Source organism: Saccostrea cucullata, unplaced genomic scaffold, assembly GCF_032062105.1.
Source record: "Saccostrea cucullata isolate Sc308-1 unplaced genomic scaffold, CSIRO_AGI_Scuc_v1 ctg1074, whole genome shotgun sequence".
Lineage (NCBI taxonomy): Eukaryota > Metazoa > Mollusca > Bivalvia > Ostreida > Ostreidae > Saccostrea > Saccostrea cuccullata.
Genome location: NW_026924110.1, coordinates 1 through 25,251, shown reverse-complemented (window position 1 = coordinate 25,251; position 25,251 = coordinate 1). Strand labels below are relative to the sequence as shown.

The following is a 25,251-nucleotide window of genomic DNA, read 5'->3' as shown; positions in this document are numbered from 1 at the left end:
GTGTCTTAATAGATGTACATTTAAAAAGAATGGACAACTTTTATTGGCAACTTTTATTCTTTTTTATGCAAAGTATGATATAATTTTTTGTGGGAAATTGAAAAGCCATTTACAACCCATGCAGCAGTTTTAATAGGGGCAGTTTCAGACACAGATTTTGCAGTCTTTTGGAGTCCAGAATGACTGCATTTTTGACCTGTTGTGTCCTGATTTATTCCGGATTTAAATTTTACATACAATTCTATTCTAATAATTATTTATGATTATTGATTTGTTTGGACAAAATGACCCGTTGTTGTCAGGGTATCTTAAATTAACGAAATTTGAATTCCATATTAAGGGACTCCGACCCTCAGCTAGGAAGGACAACTCTTTAATTTACAAATCAATTCAAAATGTCTTTAAATGAAGCTTGAAAATTAAATATTTTCATACAACAATTTCCTTTATATGCATCTCAATGTGCTCCAAGGTTCTTTGGAAAGCTCCATAAATCACTTGTGATTTCATATCATGTTAATAAAATTGGTATCTAAAAATGTTTCTACCACGGATAAAAATTTCTACTTTTAATAAGACCTTTCTGAGAAGTTCAAAGATCCTTGAAGCACATTGAGAGGCATATAATGAAAATTGTTACATAAAAAGATTTAATTTTGAAGCTTCATTTAAAGACTTAATTTGTAAATTAAAGAGTTGTCCTTCCTAGCTGAGGGTCGGAATCCCTTAAGTGTTTTGTAAAATTCAAAATTCTTTCATTTACTTCAGTACTATATTATTACTTTACTACTACATGTAGTATATAAAAATTTACTCCATTATAATTGAGCTACAATCATGATTGTAAATTTTTAAATTCTGACATTTAGGCATAAATTTTTGAATATCTTATACTTTGTTAGTGTACTGTCTCCATAAGTGAGGCGAATTGTAGGTTTAATTGTTTATTGATAAGGCAGCAACACTGTTGCAACGCAACAGAGTAAAATTCTACAAAATAACAGCTACATGTAATCTCGATACATGACACAAATTCACTCGCCAGAAAATATTGTTTACACTTATAAATTCAATACAACGATATCTTATTAACTTTAAAAATGACAATTAATCTGTTAACTATTTCATAAGATACAAAACAATATTAACTAATTACCCTATGGGCCTTATCAGCTCGTAAAGATGAATTCGTAGATTCTCGTCTGTTAAATTTGTAAGCATGTGCTTTTTCTTAACTTGTTTCCGGTTAGGCTAATTACACAAAACAGTAAAGAAAGGGGTTGCACTAAAACCCGCAAAATACAAAAACACAAACAGAACATTCCCCGTCTGATTTACCATGTAAGTAAATCACTAACTTAATAAACATAATCTCAATAAATCTTAGAAAACAATTTCTCAACTACAGATCTCTAACATTCTTTGCAAAATATACAAAGTCAACAAATCTGTTTTAATTCTTAACTAAAAGAACAAGCTCTCAAATTGGTCTGGTGTATTCGATGTTCTTTCCGCCACGATGAACACGAATAATGACTTTGCGGATTCTCCCATCACCACTTGGTAGAACCTTCACAAGCCTGGCTAACGGCCACGATCGTCTCGGAACATCGTTATCCTTGAGCAAAACGACACTTCCTTCCGTAAGATCTGGTACCACAGATTTCCACTTCCTGCGCGTTTGAAGTGTATGGAGATAATCCTTCTTCCATTTCTGTCAGAACAGTTCCGATAAACACTGCACACGTTTCCACTGAGCTCTGTAGATATCTTTCATGTCCAATTTTGAATCGGACTCAAACTGGGTTGCTGTGTGACTGTCATCTTTGTGTGTCAGTAACAAAGCTGGAGAAAGGATAATAGGGTTTTCTGGGTCCGTGGAAATGACTGTGATTGGTCTTGAGTTTATAATTGCCGACACTTCCGCCAGAAAGGTTACTAAGACTTCATGGGTCAGGTTTTTAGTTGAAGAATCCAAAAGTAGAGCATCTAAGATCCTTCTAGCTGTTTTTATCATACGCTCCCACACTCCCCCCATGTGAGAAGAGTGTGGCGAGTTGAAGATCCAGGTGATCCCTTTTTCTTCCAGGTAAGATTTTGCTGTTGTATCTTCAACGTTTACGCAGTTAAGATGAAGTGTGTTGACTGTCCCGATAAAATTGGTTCCTCTGTCTGAACGAATAATCTTGACATTGCCCCTAATGGCAATGAACCGTTTCAAGGCGTTAATGAAAGAAGAGGTCATTTCCTCCAATACCTCTATGTGAACAGCTCGGGTACCCAAACACGTAAATAAAGCTGCCCAGCGTTTGTTGTACACGATTCCGCCCCTAGTTTTCCGCGTAACCACTTGCCAAGGTCCGAAAACGTCGACGCCTATGTTCAAAAAGGGGGCTCCTACCATCAGACGATCTTTGGGTAAATCAGCCATGAGTTGATTTTGCTCTTTCCCATGTAACTTCCTGCAGGTGACGCATTGATAGATGAGTGACGATACTAATCGTTTACATCCTGTGATCCAGTATCCACTTGACCGAACAGCGCCTTCCGATATATGTCTCCCCTGATGGAAAACCTTCTCGTGGCATGACATGACTATCAGTTTGGCCACATAAGACCGTCCGGGTAAGATAATGGGATGCAGCTCGTTCTGACGAAGGTAAGCGTTTTTCAACCGTCCTCCTACTCTTATAGTTCCGTCACAGTCTAGGAATGGATTAAGTGGTATTATGTTACTGTTCTTGTTAATCTGACATTTTCTCCTCAAGGCATCCAGGTCTTCGGGGTAGAAATTTCTTTGCGTTTCCTTGACAATGAACGTTTCTGCTTCCTTCATGATCTGAGGATTAAGTGTCTTTGGTTCAGATGAGTGAGTCTTCTCTTTTCTTGCCTTGAATGACTTGAAGAACTGTTTCAGACGAGCAATGGCTCTCACCAAGGATATCCAGCTTCCAAACTTTGTGAATCTGTTGATCAAAGGTATTGACTCATTCAACTATGTCTTCTGTACGACTACGTCTGGTCTTATCTCTTTGTCATGTTCAGGGTCTAGTAATGGAAACACTGTAGTATACTGAAAATGTTCCTCACTGTTCTGTAAGAACTTTGGTCCATTTAACCACATACTGTCTTGAAGTTTAGATGAGGGAACTGAGCGTGTAGCTAGGTCGGCTGGGTTATGTTTAGTGTTCACGTAACTCCAATCAGATGGGGTTGAGAGACTCCTAATTTGGTCCACTCGATTTGAGACGTACGTGTAGAAGCGTCTGGTGGTATTGTTGATGTCGCCTAGAACCACTTGGCTATCTGTGTAATACTCTACACTGTCTGGTCTAATATCAAGGGATTCTTGAACAGTTTCAGAAATTTCCACAGCCATCACAGCTGTGCATAACTCCAGTCTGGGTAGAGAATGTCCATTCAAGGGAGCTAACTTCGCCTTTCCCAACAAGAATCCAATATTCACTCTGTTGTCTGAGAAATAGGTTTTCAAATAGGCGACAGCTCCAATAGCCTTTTCCGAGGCGTCGGAAAATATGTGAACTTCTGTTTTGGTAGCTTCAGGTAACTGAGAAGTGTAGCTTCTCTGAATCTTAACATCCTTCAATGAGTCTAAGGAACTGGTCCACTCACTCCACTAATTCATGTACTCCCGGGGAAGTTCCTCATCCCAGCCAGTAGTTCCTTGTGAAATCTCTTTTAGAAGCATTTTTCCTTTTATCTTCACTGGTGCGATGAAACCAATCGGGTCAAATATGCTGTTGATCACTGACAAAATACCTCGTTTTGTAAACGGTTTTGTCTCTAAAGGTATATTGAACATAAAACTGTCAGTTTGTAAGTTCCATGTTAGTCCAAGGCTCTGATGAAGTGGTAAGTACTCTTCTGTGAAATTGAGATCTTGAATTTCCTTTGAGAGGTCTTGGTTAGGGAAGTGATTCATTAGTTCCAAACTGTTGGAAGCGATCTTATGAAGTTTCAGGTTTCCCTTTTCTGCCAAATCCTTCTGAGTTCTCTTTATCAAATCTGCTGCTTCCTGAACTGTTTGATTTGAAAACAAACCGTCGTCCACGTAAAAGTTTTTCACTACAAAGTTTTTCACATCACAGTCACTTTCTTCCACTGTCTTTCTGAGTGCATAGGTTGCAACTGCAGGTGAAGTTGTGTTGCCGAACACATGTACCTTCATCTGGTACTCCACTAGGCCCTTGTTCATGTCGTTTTCCTTATACCAAAAGAAGTGCAAATACTTGCGGTGATCTGGTCGAACATAGAATCCGTAAAACATTTGCTGAATGTCAACTGTCACTGCTACTGATCCTTGACGAAAACGTAAAAAAATTCCAAGAAGATCATTGGTCAGGTTAGGTCCAGTAAGTAACGCCTGGTTTAATGATAGGCCTTGACACTGGGCTGATGAGTCGAAGACCACTCGGATTTGTGCTGGCTTTTTCGGATGATATACGCTGAAAATGGGCAGGTACCAGCATTCTTCTGAGTCAGGTAGTTTGGGTACTTCTTTTGCAAAGCCTTTGTCCAGTATATTTGACATAAACGTAAGAAAGTGTTCTCGCTTTGTTTCATCCTTGATAAGGCTGATTTCAAGAGATTTTGCCCTCTTCATTGCTAGTTCTTTATTGTTTGGTAGGGGTGGTCTGTTTGGTTTAAATGGTAATGGTGCCTCCCAATTTCCCTGTTCATTTTTCACCATTCCAGCTGCCATGATAGTTTCGAATTGTCGATCTTCAGTTGACTTCCCTGATTTGTTGTCATCCTTTGTTTTAATTAATAAACGACTGTCTGGTTCACAAAACAACGAGTCAAGATTACTTTCTCTAATGTGAATATTGTTTACACACGGATGGTGTAGACTAGGTTGTCCATCATGAAGTATGAAAGTTTTGTTCACATTCACTTGGTCACTTTTATGAGCTCTTCCGATACACGTTTCTCCTATGATGACCCATCCAAGGTTAAGTTTTTGTCCATATGGAGAGCTAGAGTTGCCAATGCGCTGGTCTTGCACATGGTGAACACTGATGATATCTCGTCCCAATAAAAGAAGTGTCTTTGCACTGTCATTCACTGGTGGTATCAGCTCTGCTATATCTTGAAGATGTGAGTAGCATCGGGCCACTTCCGGTGTCGGTATTTCGTTTTTATTATCTGGAATTTCGTTACATTCGATGAGTGTGGGTAGTTGAAGTATAGCTGTGCCGTCCAAGGACTCAACTGTGTATTCGGATGCTCTTCTGCCTGTAGTTAGACATGTGCCCGAACAGGAAGATAAAGTGTATTCTACTTCTGATCCTTGCTCGCCGAAAATGTTGAAGAACTCTGATCGTGCCAGTGATCTATTGCTCTGATCATCAATAATACAGTATGTTCTCACTGCCTTCTCTGGTTGGTTGTTAGGGTACACTTTAACTTGCACTTTCTTTGCACACGATTTTCAAGAAGTTCCATCTTTACAAATCTGAGTACACTTTGACATGACGGGTTGTTGAGTATGAATTTGAGCATTGTCTGTAAGTTCTGGTCCTTCCACGCCATGCTTCCTCCATCCATGAGAAACCATGCTACTTGGCTTCGGGTTCGGAGTTGTCTCCTCATGCAGTCCTGTTGGATGACGATTACTTCGACAGATTCCACAGATCACAGTTTTGACTGCAGTCTTTGGACATGTGTTTCACGGTACCGCAACATTTATAACAAAGTCCATTCTCCTTCAAGAACTGTTTCCTTTCTGCTAAGGATTTCGATCTGAATGTTCTGCAGTCATTTAGTGAATGGTTCACTCCATGTATGGGACATGACCTCGTATCTTCGGACACACCTTGAGTAATGTCAGTTTTGTTTGTGATCACGGTGTTGTGCACGGGTTCCTTGTATCTCACTTTTTGCTGTTCTCGATTAGCGGCTGTGTAAGTCTGTGAAGTTTCATAGTGGAAGCTAGGATCATTCTTGACCTGTGCTAACTCGTGAATAAATTGCACAAAATGGCTGAATGGGGGAAATACAACACCATGAGTCTTTTTGTACCTTACTGCTGTTGTAACCCACTTCTCCTGAAGGTTAGCTGGGAGTTTGTTTATCATTGGGTTTATTCCAGCTGAGGTGTCGAAGTAAGATAACAATGTGCTGTACATGGGGTTCTCCTCGACAGACTCAATTTCACTCAAAAGATCGGCTAAGTCAAACAGTTTCTTGGGGTCTCTAACACTCATTTATGGAAATGCTGCTAGCTTGGCCTTAAGTGAGGCCTCAACGATTTCTGGACGTCCATATTTGTCATTCAGTCTTTCCCATATTTTCTCGACTCCTTTGCTAGGATTGTGTGAGTTTGCGGCACGAATGCTAACTGCATACCTGGAGGATTCAGGTCCCAAATACTGCTGTAATAGGTCTAGTTCTTCAAGAGGAAATACTTCAAGTTCTCTGAGAACACTCTGAAATGTAGTCTTCCAACTAACAAATGTTCCAGGAATGTCCATAAACTTTGACGATCTTAATTTCAAAATGTCTTTCTTCACTAGAAACTTGGTTATCTCAGACATAAACATTTGTTGTGTTCCAGGTTGTACAGAATGCGCATAGGAATGTTGTTGCACAAATGGTTGTTTTCGATTGTTCAGTTGTTCATAATTGCTGTGTTGCAGAGGTAATGCTGTTGGTAAGTTGTATACATGTTGCATATCACTATTTGTACTAGGTTGCACTGAATGGAAATGCATGTCAGGGCGTTCTTGTTTAAAATAAACTGATGACTGATGGCTGTTGGGTTGAACAAATGATTGTGAAGTTGGATGCTTCGTGTGCGACTGTTGCTCACTGGTAAGCCATGCAGGTTGGATGCCGTGGCTCTGCACTACTGAAGGTTGTGCGGAAAGTTGTTGCATAGTGAATTCTCTCACTATCCGAGGAACACTGGGTTCTGCGATATTGGAGTACACAGGTTCATGGTGTGCGTTATATGGTAGGGTCACAGGTAGTGTGAGAGGTTGTTGCACTGAAGGTTGTTTAATTGTTGTCTGTGATACAGGAACACTTATTGTAATAGCACGCGCAAGTTGCTCAGAAGACTGTTTCTCAGTCGCTAACACAGTTTGTTGTTCGGAGGTTTGTTGTTTCGCAGATTGTTGTTCAGCCCACTGTTGTACAGAGATTTGTTGATTCACAGTCTGTTGTTGAGATTTTTGTTCATTGATTGTTTGTTGTTGAGATTGTTGTTGATTGTCAGTTTGTTGTTGAGATGATTATGAATCAAGTACTCCTTGAGATGAGTTAGGCTGTGTAATGAGTAGTTGTTCTGCATGCTGTGTGATGATTGGCCTTTGTTCTGCGACGTAGCGTTCTGTTCTTTCTTGAGGGTCCTGCTCTTCGTAATTTGATAAAATGTCAAACTTTCTGGAATTTTCCAATTCATCTTCAAATACCTTAAGTTCAGCTTCGGCCACACTCAGGTTCTTTTCCGCATCTAGAACATCCATGTTAGCTTGAATTTCAGACTGTCTACGTTGAATTTCTGCCTTGACCTTGACTTCATTTTCTACTAATTCAGCTTTCATTTTCTTCATTTCCAATTGTTTCTTCTCATATTCCATCTGAACTCTCGTTGCTTCTGCCTTTGCCTTTCGCTCCATGAATTGTTGCATAGGTAAGTAACTGCCACTCGCACTCGAAGATCTGGACAGTTTATAACTAGTACGTGACCTATGAGACTCTGACCTTGTGTCTTCATGCCTGGTTTGAGTGTTTCTTTTTCCGAGAGTTTGTTTGATTTGACTAAGAACATGTTGCACTTTAGAGTCCAAAGTTTTTGCAATAACATCATGTGCCTTTTTTTCACTGATACTTTCAACTGAATTTTGATGGGTTAAGAAATCCATAAATCGGTTTGACTTGTCCTGATATCTTTTATGTAGACTGAGGATGTTTGTTTGTATAGTGGACAGTTCTTCAGGACTCTTATCAATGGAAATTTGGTTGCTTTCATAATCAATGTCTCTCTCTATTGTATAGAGGTGTGAAGTTTGTTTTTCTACTGATTTTCTGTATATTTCCGTACCTGTGCTTGTCATTGTTCTGATTCGCTTGTCGTTGTTCGGATTTTGTTGGTCGACCGCTTGCCCATTCATTGTTCGATTGTTGATAATCCCAGGAATTTTACTGTAGTGTCTCCATAAGTGAGGCGAATTGTAGGTTTAATTGTTTATTGATAAGGCAGCAACACTGTTGCAACGCAACAGAGTAAAATTCTACAACAAAATAACAGCTACATGTAATCTCGATACATGACACAAATTCACTCGCCAGAAAATATTGTTTACACTTATAAAATCAATACAACGATATCTTATTAACTTTAAAAATGACAATTAATCTGTTAACTATTTCATAAGATACAAAACAATATTAACTAATTACCCTATGGGCCTTATCAGCTCGTAAAGATGAATTCGTAGATTCTCGTCTGTTAAATTTGTAAGCATGTGCTTTTTCTTAACTTGTTTCCGGTTAGGCTTATTACACAAAACAATAAAGAAAGGGGTTGCACTAAAACCCGCAAAATACAAAAACATAAACAGAACAGTTAGAACTCATTGTTTGTACACTATTGAGATAACATGTAATAAAATTTCTGTATGATTGTAAAATACTTGCCCAAAAAAAAAAACAACCCACAATTATAGTTCATAAAAATTGATGATTTAATAGATATTAAATAACAAGAGGCCCATAGGCCTTATAGGTCACCTGAGCATTATGCAACAACTTTCCAGTGATTAAATTTAATTCATCATAACAATACACTTAGCAGTTGCTTAGTTTGTTTACTCAATACCCATACACAAGGTAGGGGAACAAAAAATGCATTTCAACTAATCAGTTATATTCAGCAATAATCAGTAGTGCCCCTACTACACATGAACCCCTGACCCTTAGGCCTTGATATTTGATTAATACCAATGAGCAGATTTCAAACCATTCATTCATTTTCAGTATATAAGTACACCCCCCCCCATATTACCCCTGACCCTGGGGCCTTGAAATTCACAATTCTGGAAGATTAGGGCCCTTGTAGATAATAACTATATAGGTAGTTCATCTGCTTAATACCCTAGAGCAGAGAAGAAAATTTTTAAAGATTTAATGAATTTTCACTATATAATCTATAGAGCCCCGCCCTAACACCAAAACCCCTGACCCTGGGGCCATAAAATTCATAATTTTGGTAGAGGCACTCTTGCTCAACATAATTATGCACTTAGTTAGTTTATTTAATACCCAGGAGCAATGAAGAAGATTTTCAAAGAATTCCTGTATTTTCACTATATAATCAATAGAGCCCCACCCTAACACCAGAACCCCTGACCCTGGGGCCATAAAATTCACAATTTTGGTTGAGGCACTCTTGTTCATCATAACTATGCACTTAGTTAGTTTATTTAATACCCAGGAGCACAGAAGAAGATTTTGAAAGAATTCATGTATTTTAACTACATAATCTATCGAGCCCCCCCCCCCCCCCCAGCACTAGAACCCCTGACCCTGGGGCCATAAAATTCAAAATTTTGGTAGAGGCACTCTTGCTCATTATAACTATGCACTTAGTTTATTTAATACCCAGGAGCAGAGAAGATTTTCAAAGAATTCATGTATTTTCACTATATAATCAATAGAGCCCCCCCCCCCCTAATACCAGAACCCCTAATCCTGGGGCCATAAAATTCACAATATTGGTAAAGGCACTCTTGCTCACCATAACTAGGCACTTAGTTAGCTTATTTAATACCCAGGAGCAGAGAAGAAGATTTTCAAAGAATTCATGTATTTTCACTATATAATCAATAGAGCCCCACCCTAACACCAGAACCCCTGACCCTGGGGCCATAAAATTCACAATTTTGGTAGAGGCACTCTTGTTCATCATAATTATATACTTAGTTAGTTTATTTAATACCCAGGAGCAGAGAAGAAGATTTTCAAAGAATTCATGTATTTTCACTATATAATCAATAGAGCCCCACCCTAACACCAGAACCCCTGACCCTGGGGCCATAAAATTCACAATTTTGGTAGAGGCACTCTTGCTCATCATAACTATGTACTTAGTTAGTTTATTTAATACCCAGGAGCAGAGAAGAAGATTTTCAAAGAAATAATGCATTTTCACTACCTACTTATTTAGCCCCGCCCTAGCACTAGAACCCCTGACCCCAGGGCCATGAATTTCACAATTTTGGTAGAGGACTCATTGCTGATTACAATCATGCAACCAGTTTGACTGCTTGATGCCCAGGAGTAAAGAAGAAGATTTTTAAAGATTGCATTAATTTTAGTGGTTTTGGCCCCACCCCTCAGGCCCCTGGGGGGCAGGGATCATGAAATTCACAATTTTTGTTCCCCTTCACCCATAGATGCTTTGTGCCAAATTTGGTTGAAATTGGTTCAGTGGTTGCAGAGAAGAAGCTGAAAATGTTCAAATGTTAACGCACAACGCACGACGCACGACGCACGACGCACGACGACGGACGAAAACGGATAGCAATAGGTCACCTGAGTTTACTCAGGTGACCTAAAAATATTACGCAATGATATAATAATATTAAATTTCATCAAATACAACCATAAATCTTAATGATATGGGAAGGTTTAATCCGTATATTTTCATCACATAAACAAGAGATTTAATATTAGTTTATGAAAGATGAAAATTTGAACGTATTAGTAGGTTTACAATTTTCTGTATATAAATTAATTTTTGGAAGTATTATGAAGTAAAGTGTGAATTAAACAAAAAAATAATAAGGTAAAGATCTACGTTAAATTTTATTAAACGATCAAATTTAATATAATCATAAAACTTTATTTTATGGGCGTGTTTAATAATAATTATACGTTTTGTAAACTAGAGGTATAATATTTGTTTACGGGAGACTTAAATCCGAAGGTATTAGTAAGTTTACAATTTTCCAAACTTTATTAAATTTGTTCTTTTAATTTTTCATTAAACTCGTATTAAATGCTAATTATTTTCTTACATTTACGATCCCATAATATGTTATACTATGCATTTAAACATTAAATAATCGCAGCGTTTAAATTGCATTTAAGGTAAAATTAAACCCGACTTTTCATGAAGTGCATCCCATTTGTAAGTAACACAATGGAAGTACTGTAGATGTATTTAATGCATATAAGCAATTATACATCCATGCAGAAGCAGATTCAGCAATTTTTGAAAGGGGTGGTGTTTCAGGCCTGTGCCCCTAGAACTCATGCATAGAATTCAGGAAGCTTCCAATTCAAAATATTATTTAAAATTGCAGCAAAAGATTATTCTCCGAAAAAAGTGAGCCCCACTCCATCTGCATACTACAAGGAACATTTTAAAATACTTTTCTTCATCGATTAAAAATATTTTATGCATATTTTTTAAAGTAAGTTACTTCTGAAGATATGGACCAAAATGTTTTAGGTAAAGTTCACTGGAATCTTCTTTGCATGTTACTTGTGATCATGTTTGGAGGCCTTAGTACAGAAAGAAAAGCAAATACACGAAAATCTACAGATCTACAGAAAGGACAAAGAGTTTTTTATTTGTTTAAATTATTAGATGTTTAAATATCTATATTACAAAAAACATCCTCTCTTTCTCTCTCTCTCTCTCTCTCTCGTTTTCTGTGAGTTTTTATCAAAGTTTAGGGGGTTTCAATCATGACCCTTGGGGATATAGGTTAGGGAGTTTGATTCTTCTCAATAACAGGAAAGCCATGATTTATCATGTATATATGTGGTAGCATCCTCAGGTAGTATACATCCAAGTTTGTTCAAATCATAACTCCTGGGGGTAGGATCAGGTCACAGCGGCTGATCAAAGTTTTACATAGAAATATATACAACTGTAGGAAAATTCTTTGAAAAATCTTTTTAAGAAAAGCAAAGCTATAATTATTAATATTTACATGTATAGGGAAGCATTCTCATTTTAATTGGGCAGGGGAGGGGGAGGGGGGGGCAGTGTAAGATAATTTTCAAATGTAAAGGGCAATAAAGCCACAGGTAATATAGGCAAAGAAATCAATCCTTAGTTAGTATACATTCAAGTTTGTTCAAATCATACTGTTCTCTTCTGGATTTGTTGAGACCATATCTAGCGCGCACTCTTAAATAATAAACAAATTTTTGCTTTATTTGCTAGTCACAGTGCTCAGGTAAGCGATTTGGCCTATGGGCCTCTTGTTTCCTGTCATTTCGTCTATTGTCTATCCATCTTTTGATAACGTTTGTTAATAACTTTTGAATTAGGATGGACTATGGCTTTCATGTTTCACAAGTATATTCCTTGTGGCAAGATTTTTTTAGGGCTCTGCAAAATTTGACCTCTTGACCTTATAACCTTGTTATTTAACTCACTTAAAAAAATTAACCTTGGTCATAGCTGTTAGTGATGTGTAGCTAAGGCTTTCATACCTCACATGTGTTTTATTGTGATGTCAAGACCTTTCAATAAGTATAAATATTCTTTACCCTTTGACTTTGACCAATTTTTAATAAACTTTAAAGTTGGTCACAGCTTTTGAAAAGGTAGTACAATGGCTTTCAATTTCACAAGTCTATTTGTCATGACAGGACCTTCCTTTGGATACCAACAATTTGACCTATTGACTTGCATGTGAAAAACTTCAATGATCGCCATAAGCTGTTCTACAGGAGCACGAGTCTCTCGCAGACTCATGATATGAAATATTTTATGACTTCATATTCTGATCTCATGGAAACTTGGTCCAAATATGTCATGATACAAGTAAATTAAATCCATACAATGAAGGATTTGGACATGTTATTTACTAATTACAGTACTGTAATATAAATAAAAATCTTTCATGAGTGAAAGACTTTTCCAGATTAATTAGTTATTTGCCTCCCTTTAGTGATTAAAAAGGCTTATTTCTAGTTGTGCTTAAAATCTTTATTCAGTAACATATTAGAAAGTTAAATATATAAGTATACAGTGTTTATTTGCAGATAACACAATATGCACGTTCTTAGGTAAAATAGGAGAAAAATATAGCTTATAGAATCTAAGTTATGTTGACACATATCTGACATTGATATACATGCATGATTGAATAATTCATTACTTTTTTTTGCAAGTGTTTCATTTAGTGAAGTAGTAAGTCAAAACATTTATTTTAGATCAGTAATCATTCTAATTAAAAAGATAACACTCTGATCTCAAATGAGAATATAAATTTGAAACGGAAGTTGATTTTTTATCGTTTAGTTTCGTATAAACGTTAGACCTACGTTTTCACTTAATTCTTAAACACTAAAAAATATTACTTTTACGATCATACAAGTTGTATGAGACTGCCGTTGTACGGAGACTGCTCTGAAGTAATACACGCTGTATTAGAGTGTTTTTATACCTCTCAGGGGACAGTGTTTGCAATAGATTTCAGCTGTGTGTCATCTTATACATTGTATTAAGACCTGAATAAGGCATACAGTTGCGGAGGGCACATAGCTGAGGATCTAAAATAACCATAACATAAGACCTGAATAAGGCAGTTGGTTGGTTATAGGGAGAGGTGGCATACCACAGATAAAGGTGGGGTAAGTGCCAAGAGGCAGTCCTATAGTGGCAGGACAAGATGAAATTTACTTACGGGAGACACCCGTTGACCACAGTTAGTGGTTGTCCAATCCAGAAGAGATCCATTGTATTACTTTATCGAATTTGTATATACTTTATTGTAATTTTATTTGGTCAACAAAAACCTGAGTTAACAGGTTAACAAACCCAAGTGTAACGCCTCGGTGATACAAGACGTATCACCACACACAACAAGCTCGGCCGCGTTGCACGTTACATTATTTGGTGGCAAGCGTCGGGATTTTGTTGACCATGGATTCATATAAAAAAGTGTCAGAAACTATAGGGCGTATGGAAAATATCTTAGAGAGGATGAGAACGCCAAACAGCGACGGTGGTCAGACAAATGCGGCAAGCCAAGAGTCTGGATATACAACACACAGTACTGATAATCAACCGGCCGGTATGTCAGGAGATGTGTCATTCGACGAGTACGGCGCATGGCCTAAAGTAAGATTTCCAGACGAAGGCAAACCAAGCTTTACACCATATGCTGGGGTTGACAACATTGTGACGGGTCATCTATTTGACACGCCAAAACCACAGAGGCAGTCAATTGGGGCAGACAATGCGAAGACAGGCCATATAATCAAGCCAGCCACGTATGACGGAACCAGTTCCTGGCTTGACTACAAATTTCATTTTGAGGCCTGTGCTGTTGTAAACGGCTGGACAGAAGATAAGAAGGGTCTTTACCTAGCTGTTTCACTACGTGGCCAAGCACAGTCAGTGTTAGTATCGGCACCAGAGCACTCATCTGCTGAGGTTAGCCAGAAAAATAGTCTTGAGTCTTGAGACATGGATAAAGTCCATGGAGGCTAACATGGATACGTTAACCAACGAGATTCGAAAACTGAAGCTGAATCGGTCAGTCAGTGAAACCTATGGCAAACAAGCGAGAGGCAAACCATTGCGTTGTTATGAATGTAACAAGGAAGGCCACATAAAGCGCAACTGCCCAAAGCTAAAGAAACGACCTTGTGACAGTGAACACAAGGATTCCAAAGACAAAAAGGGATTAGGCAGGCCAGTACAAAGTAAACAGACGTCAGCCTGTCCAAGTGGATCAATTGGTGTTGGATCTTCCTTAGATGAAGCAGGCATGTACATAGACATCTCTGTGCAAGGTGTCCAAGCTAAATTCCTGGTTGACACAGGGGCAACACTGACATTGTTGTCCTCAGCAATGTATGACAAAATTGCAGAAAACATCAGGCCAAAGCTGCAGAAGGTTAACCAGAGTATTTTAGCTGCCAATGGAAGTGAGTTGTCTGTTAAGGGTAAGGTGGACATAACACTTAATATTGAGGGTATGGTAACACATACTACTGCAGTCATTGCGGAGATCCAGGCACATGGAATACTGGGGCTTGACTTTCTGCTGTCAAATGCATGTACGGTTGACATGAGTCAAAAGGTACTTCACATAAGAGATAAGATAATACCAATGTTTGTTGAGGGTTACATTGGCTGCAACAGAATAACCGCAACAAAGATAGTCAGCATTCCTCCTAGAAGTGAGATTATTACGCAGGGACAAGTGTTGAAGGACTGCAAACATGTTCCAAGGAATACATGTTTGGTAGAACCATTTCTGTCTGATATGCCAAGAGAAGGCTACATAACAACCAGAACGTTGGTCATGCCACAGGAGACGGTACCAGTCCGTTTGCTCAATGTTGGCGAGGAATCCAAAGTCATTTACCCAGGTACGGTTATTGGACAACTCAGTGAAGTCAGAGTGGTTGAGTCACAAGAGGAGAATACGTCAAGCAAACCTAAGAAGTTAAGACCTGATTTGGTTGATATGCTGAAGAAAACTTCAAGCCACTTGACACGAAAGCAGAAAAGAGAAGCTCATAAATTTTTGTTTGAATATACCAATCTCTTTGCAAAATCTGATAAAGATTTGGGGCGCACAGGTATTGTCAAGCACAGGATTGATACTGGGGACAGTCATCCTATCAAAATACCACCAAGGAGAGTACCAGCTCATCTAACAGAGGAGGTTGACCAACAGCTGAATGATATGCTTGAAAGAGGTGTGATCGGGCCATCAAACAGCCCGTGGTCAGCGCCTATTGTGCTAGCTAAAAAGAAGGACGGTACATTCCGCTTTTGTATTGATTACCGCAAGTTAAATAGCTGTACAATCAAGGACGCATACCCACTTCCCAGGATAGACGAGTCACTGGATCAGTTGAGTGGTAGCTCGTGGTTCTCTACTCTAGATCTCTGCTCAGGATATTGGCAGGTAGAAATGGAGCCAGACTACAAACAAAAGACAGCCTTTGCCACACGTCGTGGACTTTTCCAGTTTAAGGTCATGCCATTCGGCTTATGTTGCGCTCCTGCAACATTTGAGCGCCTAATGGAAAGTGTTTTGGCAGGCCTTCACTGGGATATCTGTCTTGTTTACCTGAACGACGTGATAGTGACAGGCAAGACCTTTGAGGAAATGTTGGCAAACCTTAGAAAGGTATTTGACAGACTGCAAAATGCAGGCCTTAAACTCAAAGCCAAGAAATGCTGCTTGTTTGCCAAGAAGGTGACTTACCTGGGACATGTCGTGTCAGAGGAAGGTGTAGCGACTGACCCAGACAAAACAGCTGCAGTAAAACAATGGCCAGTACCTACAAATGCCACTGAGGTACGCTCATTTCTTGGACTATGCAGTTATTACAGGAGATTTATCAAAGATTTCTCAAGCATAGCAAAATGCCTACACACGCTGACAGAGAAAGGTCGTGCCTTTGTTTGGTCTAAAGAATGTCAAGAGGCATTTGACACCCTAAGAAATAAGCTGACCAACACTCCAATTTTAAGGCATCCAGATTTCTCTCATCCCTTCATCTTAGACACTGATGCCAGCAATGTGTCTATAGGCGCAGTCCCATCACAAAAGATTGATGGTCAAGAGTTGTTGCTTATGCAAGTCGGACTTTGACAAAGTGTGAGCGCAGATATTGCGTTACACGAAAGGAATTGCTCACGGTGGTCCACTTTGTCAAACACTTTAGGCATTACCTCTATGGTAAAAAGTGCATAGTCCGCACAGACCATAGCTCTTTAAGGTGGCTTTTCAAATTCAAGAATCCAGAAGGACAGTTGGCACGGTGGTTGGAAATCCTCAGTACATACGATTTCGAGATTAGTAGTATAAGGGGTCCCGCCGGCCGGGTCAACTGAGTGCACTTTTTATGCAAATGAGGTTCAAAAATGGGTCAACTGAGTGGAGTGCTAACCCTAACCCCTAGCCCCCTAACCCTAACCCTAACCCTAACCCTAACCCTAACTAGCCCTAACTAACCCTAACCCTAACCCTAGCTAACCCTAACCCTAACCCTAACTAACCCTAACCCCTACCCTAACCCTAACTAACCCTATCCCCCCTTAGCCCTAACTAACCCTAACCCTAACTAGCCCTAACCCCCTAGCCCTAACTAACCCTAACCCTAACCCCCTAACTAACCCTAACCTATTCCCCTTAAATACGGGGTGTGTTTACATTGGTACGTTGGTACTACGTTTTTGTTTTTATGCTGACTATACAGGTAAAAATGCGCCGTGTGCAAAACATTTCAAGAATGTGATTATGACGTCACGCATTCACAGTCTAGACAGTCCTATAACCGGTTTGAACTGGTTTTATTGAAAGACAAGAACACACACAATACAGATTAGAACACAGATTTTATTCAAGTGAAAATATACATACAATTACATTTTCTGTTTCTTCTGGGCCTTCTCACTGGTCTGGGGTAGTTTCCTTTTGGTTTCCCTAGGTTTTCTTTCTATGTCTTTTACCGATACATAGCATGGCTCCATCTGTTTCTTACTCTCTCCTGATCCGCCCTGGGTCCCTTCTTTTTTCTGGTCAATGTTTCCTCCTTCTTCTCTCATTTTTGTCTCTTTCCCCGTGAATGACTTTGTGATTGGTGATAATAATCCACTAATATAACAAAATCCACTGCTGTTATGACATTTCAGTTTTTCCATCTTGTTTTCAAGAGCACTCACCTTGCTGTTCAATTTATTCACCTTGTCATCCACATCATTCATCTTGGTGTTCATTTGATTTAGTTTGTTATCTAGAGCAGATAACATGTTCACAATTCCGTCCAGAGTAGTATTTAAAATGCTCATATCTTCTTCTTTATTCATGTCCTCAGGAAAATTAACCATGTCCAAATTCAAATCCAAATCCACGGCGTCTTTTATTAACTCTGTCAAGGATGGTCCTTCATATCCTTCAGGTGTCACATAATACTGGGAATTTTCTGAAGTATTCATCATTGCTTCTATTTCTTTTCACCTGTGTCCAGTTCGAGGTGCTCACGCAGAATGATCATCAAATTTTACAGTTTTTTTAGTTTATATACCTGCTATGAGCCGTGTGCACCTTTTTTACCTGGGCTTTATATACCTGTTACATCCTCTATAAAGTGCCGTGTGCAAAACTTAGGGACCGTGTGCACTTTTAACCTGCCTTTTCTATACCTGTTGCATCACCTGTAAGGGGTTCGTGTGCATCAATACGTTTTACCTACGTGGGGTATAAACATGAGAATAAAAAATAATAATAATAATAATTTTTTACTGTGATAATACATAGATGCAATGGAAAGAAAAAAAAAAGTATGTATTCAATACCTGGGAAATTTCACACATAGGTTAAAAAAAAAATCAGTGACGTTTTTAAATACCAAAACCTCAAATCAAATCTAAGAATGACTAGACCCCACCCCCTTGGATGCAATGAATATCATATACAAAATACTATTTCGGAGGAGAATTCGACAGTTAGAAGCATTGTTAGTTTTTAACAAATAAAACAAAAAAATCTTGTAATACTACATCACTGTTATGTTTATTATATGACGTCATGGATACACTCGGGTTCGGCCTTTCCCCCCTTCAATTTTGCTTTCTCACTGTGATGGGCGTGTTTACCAAATGGGGTGATTTTCTTTTAGCCAATCACATTTGATCACATGATTGGTTTTTTCCATGTTTCGCTCGCGATTCCAGTATCGTCTGCTATTGTAAATAAATACAGCCCCTCCGAGCGCCCAGTGTCATTCTGCTTGTAGCTGATTTTGACTTTGAAAGAAAAAGAAGAAGAAGTAAGAAGAAGATGACCAACGAATTTATGGATTTTTGGATGATCCCCGGCATATCGATCGAGCACCACGTCGTGATTAGGAGATTAGACACAGGGGAGGAGATTGGCCAGCATAGATCAACTAGAGTTCGTCTCCTTGAGCCCCCCAGCAGGAGGAGCCACCCCTACAGCACTCGGGCAAACAGAAGGAGGAGAGCCCCACAATCACCGCCCCCACCACCGCCCAGACCGGCTGTTGCTCCTACTAGTGCTCGCACCCCCCAGTCTAGAGCCAGGAACCAAGGCCGCATTCCGACCTGGGGGTTCAGGGTCCCCCAACAGTCAATACTATGCACGTTATGTCTTACGGAGGGGGAGCCAAACAACTTCTGTTGTAGTAGGTGCATACAGAGGCCAGCCTGCCTGCTTTGCGCGGCGAGGTTGATAGAGGAAAATCTACCCTGCCCCCTCTGCCGGAACAGGATCCGGGTCCCCGTTCCGCTGTCCCTCAGGCCGGAGTTTAACGGAGATGACAGTTCCAGTGACAGCTCCAGTGATGATGAGCCTTCCATGGGCCAGATGATCCATGAACTCTTGGCTGCCTAAGAACCCACATGGAGCCACCTTGAAACCAAAATGAAAAAAAAAACAAAAAAATCAACAAAACAACGAAAAAACCAAAAAAACTACAAAACAACGAAAAAAAAAACAAAAAAAGCCCTTTTAAGGGCTACCCAATTGTTTCGAAAAGATGCCTTCATATTCAGTCAATAAAAAGAAACGTTCTGTGTGTGTCTTAGAAAAAAAAGATTTTTTTTTCTAAAATACAGTCAAAGAAACGATTGTATCTTAGAAAAAAAAATGATCTTTTTTATATACAGTCAAAGAAACGAAACGTTTGTTCAATAAGAGTACCTTCTGTACAGTCAAAAAGAAACATTGTGTTTCTCTCAAGTTATAACACCAGGTCACTTTTTAAAAAAAAAAATGTTTATGTCTCCAAGTACGCCGTAATTTTCTATGTAAATTAGGCGGCCATTGTCGAATCTCGCCGAGATTTTACCCCAGTGAAAAAAGGCTTGTAATCCATCGTGTAGGTCATTTAAAGTTGTTTCACATTGTTTATGATTGTGATTATGTTATCCCTCACCTATATGTTTAATGTCAGGTATGCTAAATAACCCATTTCTGCGTAATTTGAGAAGAATGTTTTGTCATGTGCTGAAAGTATGGCCTGCTATTCATGTTAGGCGGCCATTGTCGAATCTCGCCGAGATTTTACCCCAGTGAAAAAAGGCTTGTAATCCATCGTGTAGGTCTTTTAAAGTTCTTTCACATTGTTTATGATTGTGATTATGTTATCCCTCGCCTATATGTTTAATGTCAGCTATGCTAAACGACCCAGTTCTGCGTAATTTGAGAAGAATGTTTTGTCATGTGCTGAAAGTATGGCGTGCTATTCATGTTATCATTTGAAAAGTCCATCCTCAAATAAATCTGTCTTTTTAAAAGATACATTTTTACAAATGACATTTAATATGATTAGAGTATAGGTATCCATATATAAGAGATATTATTTTTGCATTACATTTATAAGGTCTCATGTAATTTAATTCATAATAACACAAATGGGTTTTATTTTTTTCTATACAGTCCTTATCCTGGAAGATATGTTCCTAACCAATCCATTCTCTAAGTGAAGTGAAGCGTGCTGGCTGCTGGTCTTCCTTTGGGGAAAATACACAGTGAATCAATTATGATAAAAACAAAAACAAAAACTTGAATCTTAAAAAAGTTTTCAATGAGATATCATTTTAATTTATTTTCATTATTAGTAAGATAATTATTTTAAATGTTTTTTTATATTTTTAAAAGTGGATTTAAAAAATAAAATCTGATCATGGGAAATCAATACCATAAAGATAGCAAGTTTTATAGGAATCTATATATAAGATATTATTTTTGCATTACATTTATAAGAGGCATTGTCTCATGTTAACAAAATGGGATTTTTTTTCTATACAGTCCTCATCCTGGAAGCTATGTTTTGTTCCTAACCAATCCATTCTCTAAGTGAAGTGAAGCGTGCTGGCTGCTGGTCTTCCTTTGGGGAAAATACACAGTGAATCAATTATGATAAAAAAAAAAAAAAAAACTTGAATCTTAAAAAAGTTTTCAATGAGATATCATTTTAATTTATTTTCATTATTATGAGTAAGATAATTATTTTAAATGTTTTTTTATATTTTTAAAAATGGATTTAAAAAATAAAATCTGATCATGGAAATCAATATCATAAAGATAGCAAGTTTTGAAAAACCAATTACTGATGAATTTCTGAATTTTCCATTAAAATATTGACATTATATCACAGGGGAAAGAAAAAAAACTACTTGAGTGTTGGGGATTGCGGTGGACCTTCATCTCCGGTTTAGAACAGACTTTAGAGTATGACAGATAAAAAGGTACTTTTTTTTATTTTACATTACATGAAAAACATACAATTAATGATGAAGAATGTACACATGTTTTTCATAAGTGTGTACAAATTGATCAATATAATATCTATAATGAATCCAATTTCCTGCTAGTCCACAACATAATCCAAAAGGAAAAGCATAAGTCTGGTAAGGTAAACTTTCCCCCATTTCTTGTAAACAAGTTTTGAAACCATTGCTCTCTGTTTTTGTGGGGGTATCCTGATAAGTGGAAATTCTTTTAGGTCGGTGACTTTCTTTTCCATAATCCCATTGAGCTAGTAAACAAATGACCACAGGGGTTTGTAAGGGAAACATCTTAATAGTGCTTGGAATTCCTCTATCTTCTTCTACAGCTAAATTTCTAGTCCCTAGAGGTCTGCGAGTGGCATAGAGATTGACTTGTGGGAATTTCTCTGCCAGACTTTGACTCAATCCATGAGCTTTTACAGTTAAACAATTACATTGATGAACAATAGCTTCTACCTCACAGTTAAGTAAATCACCTTGTATATCCTGGAGACTCATGATGTAAAATGAATCTATTTTTTTAAAAAAAGATCCTTGTTTTTATACAACAACAACAAATACAGCTTACTGAGGTTTTACGGAGATGGCAAGAAGTCTCAACATTTCAGGACACACTGCAAAGAAAGTGATGAAACAATTTCTGTTATATCCGAGAAGAGCTAGACAAAAGGGAAGTCAACAAGTCCAATTTGAACCTCGATGAAATAAGTTTGATATGCGGTATCTTCGGAGAAATGTCCATTATTATGCAGGGAAGGAAAGAAGTGCTGACATAGATGACAGGAGAATGATATGCGGTATCTTAAATCCAATGGTTTTTATCATGCAGATAATTCATGATGATGGAATTCACTTGCCTCTCAGAAACATGTCTATATCTTCTTGTTCTTTGGGCTCTGTAATGATGAAAGTCCAATTAATGGCTATCCTGTAATATCTGTGTGGATCATTAGGATCCTTCACAGCTTGCTCAGGCTTGCTTAAATATTCATTCCTAGGTTCCTGATCCACCTCCATAGGTTCTATTATTCTCTTTTCTATAGGTTCCTGATCCACCTCCATAGGTTCTATTATTCTCTTTTCTAATAAGGTAAGTTTTTCCATCTCCATCTCCATGTCTTCTAATATTCTAGAAATTCACTTGACCAAAACTGTCCTTTACTCAATTAGGGCCCCAACTGATGAGGATGTTCTTTAACACCTTTGTTTTTTATACCCCTCACACCTTTGCAAAAGATAAGGGTGGTGTGCAAAAAATATGCTGACTGCACAGGTAAATACTAGCGCCGTGTGCAAAGAAATATACGATAGACCTACGTTTTTTGTTTTTATGCTGACTATACAGGTAAAAAATGCGCCGTGTGCAAAACATTTCAAGAATGTGATTATGACGTCACGCTTCACAGTCTAGACATTCCTCTAACCAGATCAAACTGGATTTTTTTTTTAACATTTTTATCTTTTAATAATAATAATAATAATAATTTCCCTCTTTTTAAAAAAAATAAATTCACATCCAAACACACATTTTTTAACATTTATTTATTTTTTCATCAAAACAATAACACATACACTTCATGTTGATGAATAATGTACACCTATTTTTGTCATAAGTGTGTACAAATTGTTTTTCAATATTTTTTTATTTTATAAAAAAAATTCAGGTAAATCTACAATCTCTTGGAACTAATTCTCTGTTTCTCACTTCAGATTTAAGAACCCCATATTCTTCATAGTCACCTTGTCTATAAAAGGTTCTTTCCAATTCTGGGGTGCTGTGAGACATATCAAAACAAGTTAACCCATGAATCTTTTTGTACATGTATCTCTCATGACAGCTGTATTTCATTTGAATGAATCCTCTCACATGATGAAGTTTTCCAGTTTCTGGATGCCTTTCTTTTTGTAAGATCAAGTATTGATAATCACTTCTAATGATTTGATCTACATCTTCCTGTCTGCAGCCAGTTAAATCAAATATCCAATTTTTGGCTATTCTAAATCTGTCTATTTTAAAGTTAGCAATATAACCATTGCCTGTATTTTCTTTCTGTTTGTTTTGATAATGAGTCTTAATATCCTCCAAGAGTTGAGATTGGGCTTCTTTCATTATTTTGTGGACTCTTCTCCTCTGTTGGTTTTTAAAATCCACTGTCTCTGTCAATGTTTTTTCTGACATCTCTTTTTTCTTATCATCTAAAAACTTGGCTTCTTCTCTAGTCAAGGGTCTTACAGGGTAATCCAGGTTACCCTCACCCTCTATGGGTAATAAAAGGTTATATTCCTCATTGGCTTCTTCTTCCATCAAGGGAGGTGGTATAAATTCTACAGGATGTTCTACCATCAAGGGAGGTGGTATGATATCTTTTCCTCCCTCCTGTTTAAGTAACCATTCACTTTCCTCTAATCTAGAGTTTTTTACTCATTTCTTTGCTGAAGCTGTTCCCCATAATGAAGCCAGTTCACAACTGAGGTCTGTTTATACAAATGTTTACTATTTTATACTTTTTTTTTGTCTATATTTAGAATTCCATCAAGCTTATATTACATTGAAAAAAAATTTAACTAAGATATTATTTTTTATTATTTTCCAGGATTCTCTAGTGAGGGCTTATGGAAATGATCTATATCTACTCTTAGAATGGTGAAAGACTATCAGATTATGCAAAGACTAACAGAATATCCTCTCTTGGAACACTGAAACAAGAAAATCAAACAGGAGGTGGATTTAAGAAGAACAGAGATAAATATAATTTCCAACCAATTTAACCAGTACGATCATAGACTGTGGTTTACAGGATGACAAAGAAAGGACACAGGATTGTATCTTTTACTGTCAGACACTGACTATGAACTGAGATCTAGTCAAATCAAGTATTGAGAACATGATTTTCTGAAAGCATGAATTTATTCTCACCATCTTCAAAGTATCTATAGCTGACTTTTATTTTTACCAATTCCTATTGAAGACAGTTGTTATGTATGGGAATTATACATTAAAACATTTTATTTTTCATCTAATTTTCACAACCCCCTTGAAATTAACACAGATATCCAGATGCTGGATTTAATGTTATTATTTAACTTTCCTGGAAATGTAAATATATTTTGTTTGTATGTATGTATCATGTTTAATTTTGAATTTAAAATTGGTCTCAATAAGACCCCAAATAAAGATGTAAGTGTCTCATAATCTGTGGTTTAATAATATCTTGAATATCTTTATCATACCATATTCATCATACTAATTACATATAGAATAGTTGTAGGAATACACTTTGTTGTTTAGCACACTTTGTCAAGGGCAAAGCATAAGATTATTGAGATGACTTCTTTGACAATAATTTGTTACTTACAAACTTCACATCATAAGTACACAGATGAAGAATCAATAAGATATTTCTATAGATTTTTTGGATCATTTACTCCTGGGTAAAAGTTAGTTACTAACTGAGATTACTGATTTGAGTCCTGTAATGCAATAACTTAAACATTGTGTGATAACTTATAGACTTTATAAAAATTAGGTGCAAATTCTTAGGTTTAGGGAAAAAGTCAAGAATGTGGATATGACTTTTATTCAAATGGTGCAGTTCAGCAACTCTGGTGATTTACATACCTTCTATCATAAATACATGTAGATAGGTATTGGGAAGACTCCTCTAGATTTTGAAATTTTTAAATCAAAAGTATAGAATTTAAGTTTGAAAGATTAAATGGCAGCATATCATTTGCTTGTGAATTAAAAAATAAATCCAAACATATACATCTTTGGATGATAATTGTAGAATTCTATCAATTCCTGGACTTTCTGTCTTGATATCATCCCTTAATGTCTTTTTTAAAAAATTTAATGATTATCTTTTTAGTTTAGTTGAACTAGTTTCTTATTAGCATGTGAAAATGGCATCATCCAAAAAAAGTTTATCTACATTTTATATGTAGGAGAGAATTTTTCATCACAGGGAAAGAAAGAG

The 25,251-nt window shown here is 37.5% G+C and overlaps 1 protein-coding gene and 1 long non-coding RNA gene across 2 annotated transcripts; one reads left to right on the top strand and one right to left on the bottom strand.

Annotated features, from left to right (window-relative positions):
* Positions 1-1,717: 1,717 nt before the first annotated feature.
* On the bottom strand, positions 1,718-6,227 carry LOC134265758 (uncharacterized). Its single transcript, XM_062747973.1, has 5 exons — positions 5,837-6,227; positions 5,473-5,619; positions 3,781-5,256; positions 3,075-3,612; positions 1,718-2,966 (listed from the first exon to the last, which is right to left on the bottom strand). Exons 1-5 carry the CDS (start codon positions 6,225-6,227, stop codon positions 1,718-1,720), a joined length of 3,801 nt encoding a protein of 1,266 aa, XP_062603957.1.
* Positions 6,228-20,416: 14,189 nt separating this feature from the next.
* Positions 20,417-20,850, top strand: LOC134265750 (uncharacterized). The gene is made up of 2 exons (XR_009991812.1): positions 20,417-20,512; positions 20,793-20,850. It is a non-coding gene; the product is annotated as an uncharacterized LOC134265750 (long non-coding RNA).
* The last annotated feature ends 4,401 nt before the right edge of the window (positions 20,851-25,251 follow it).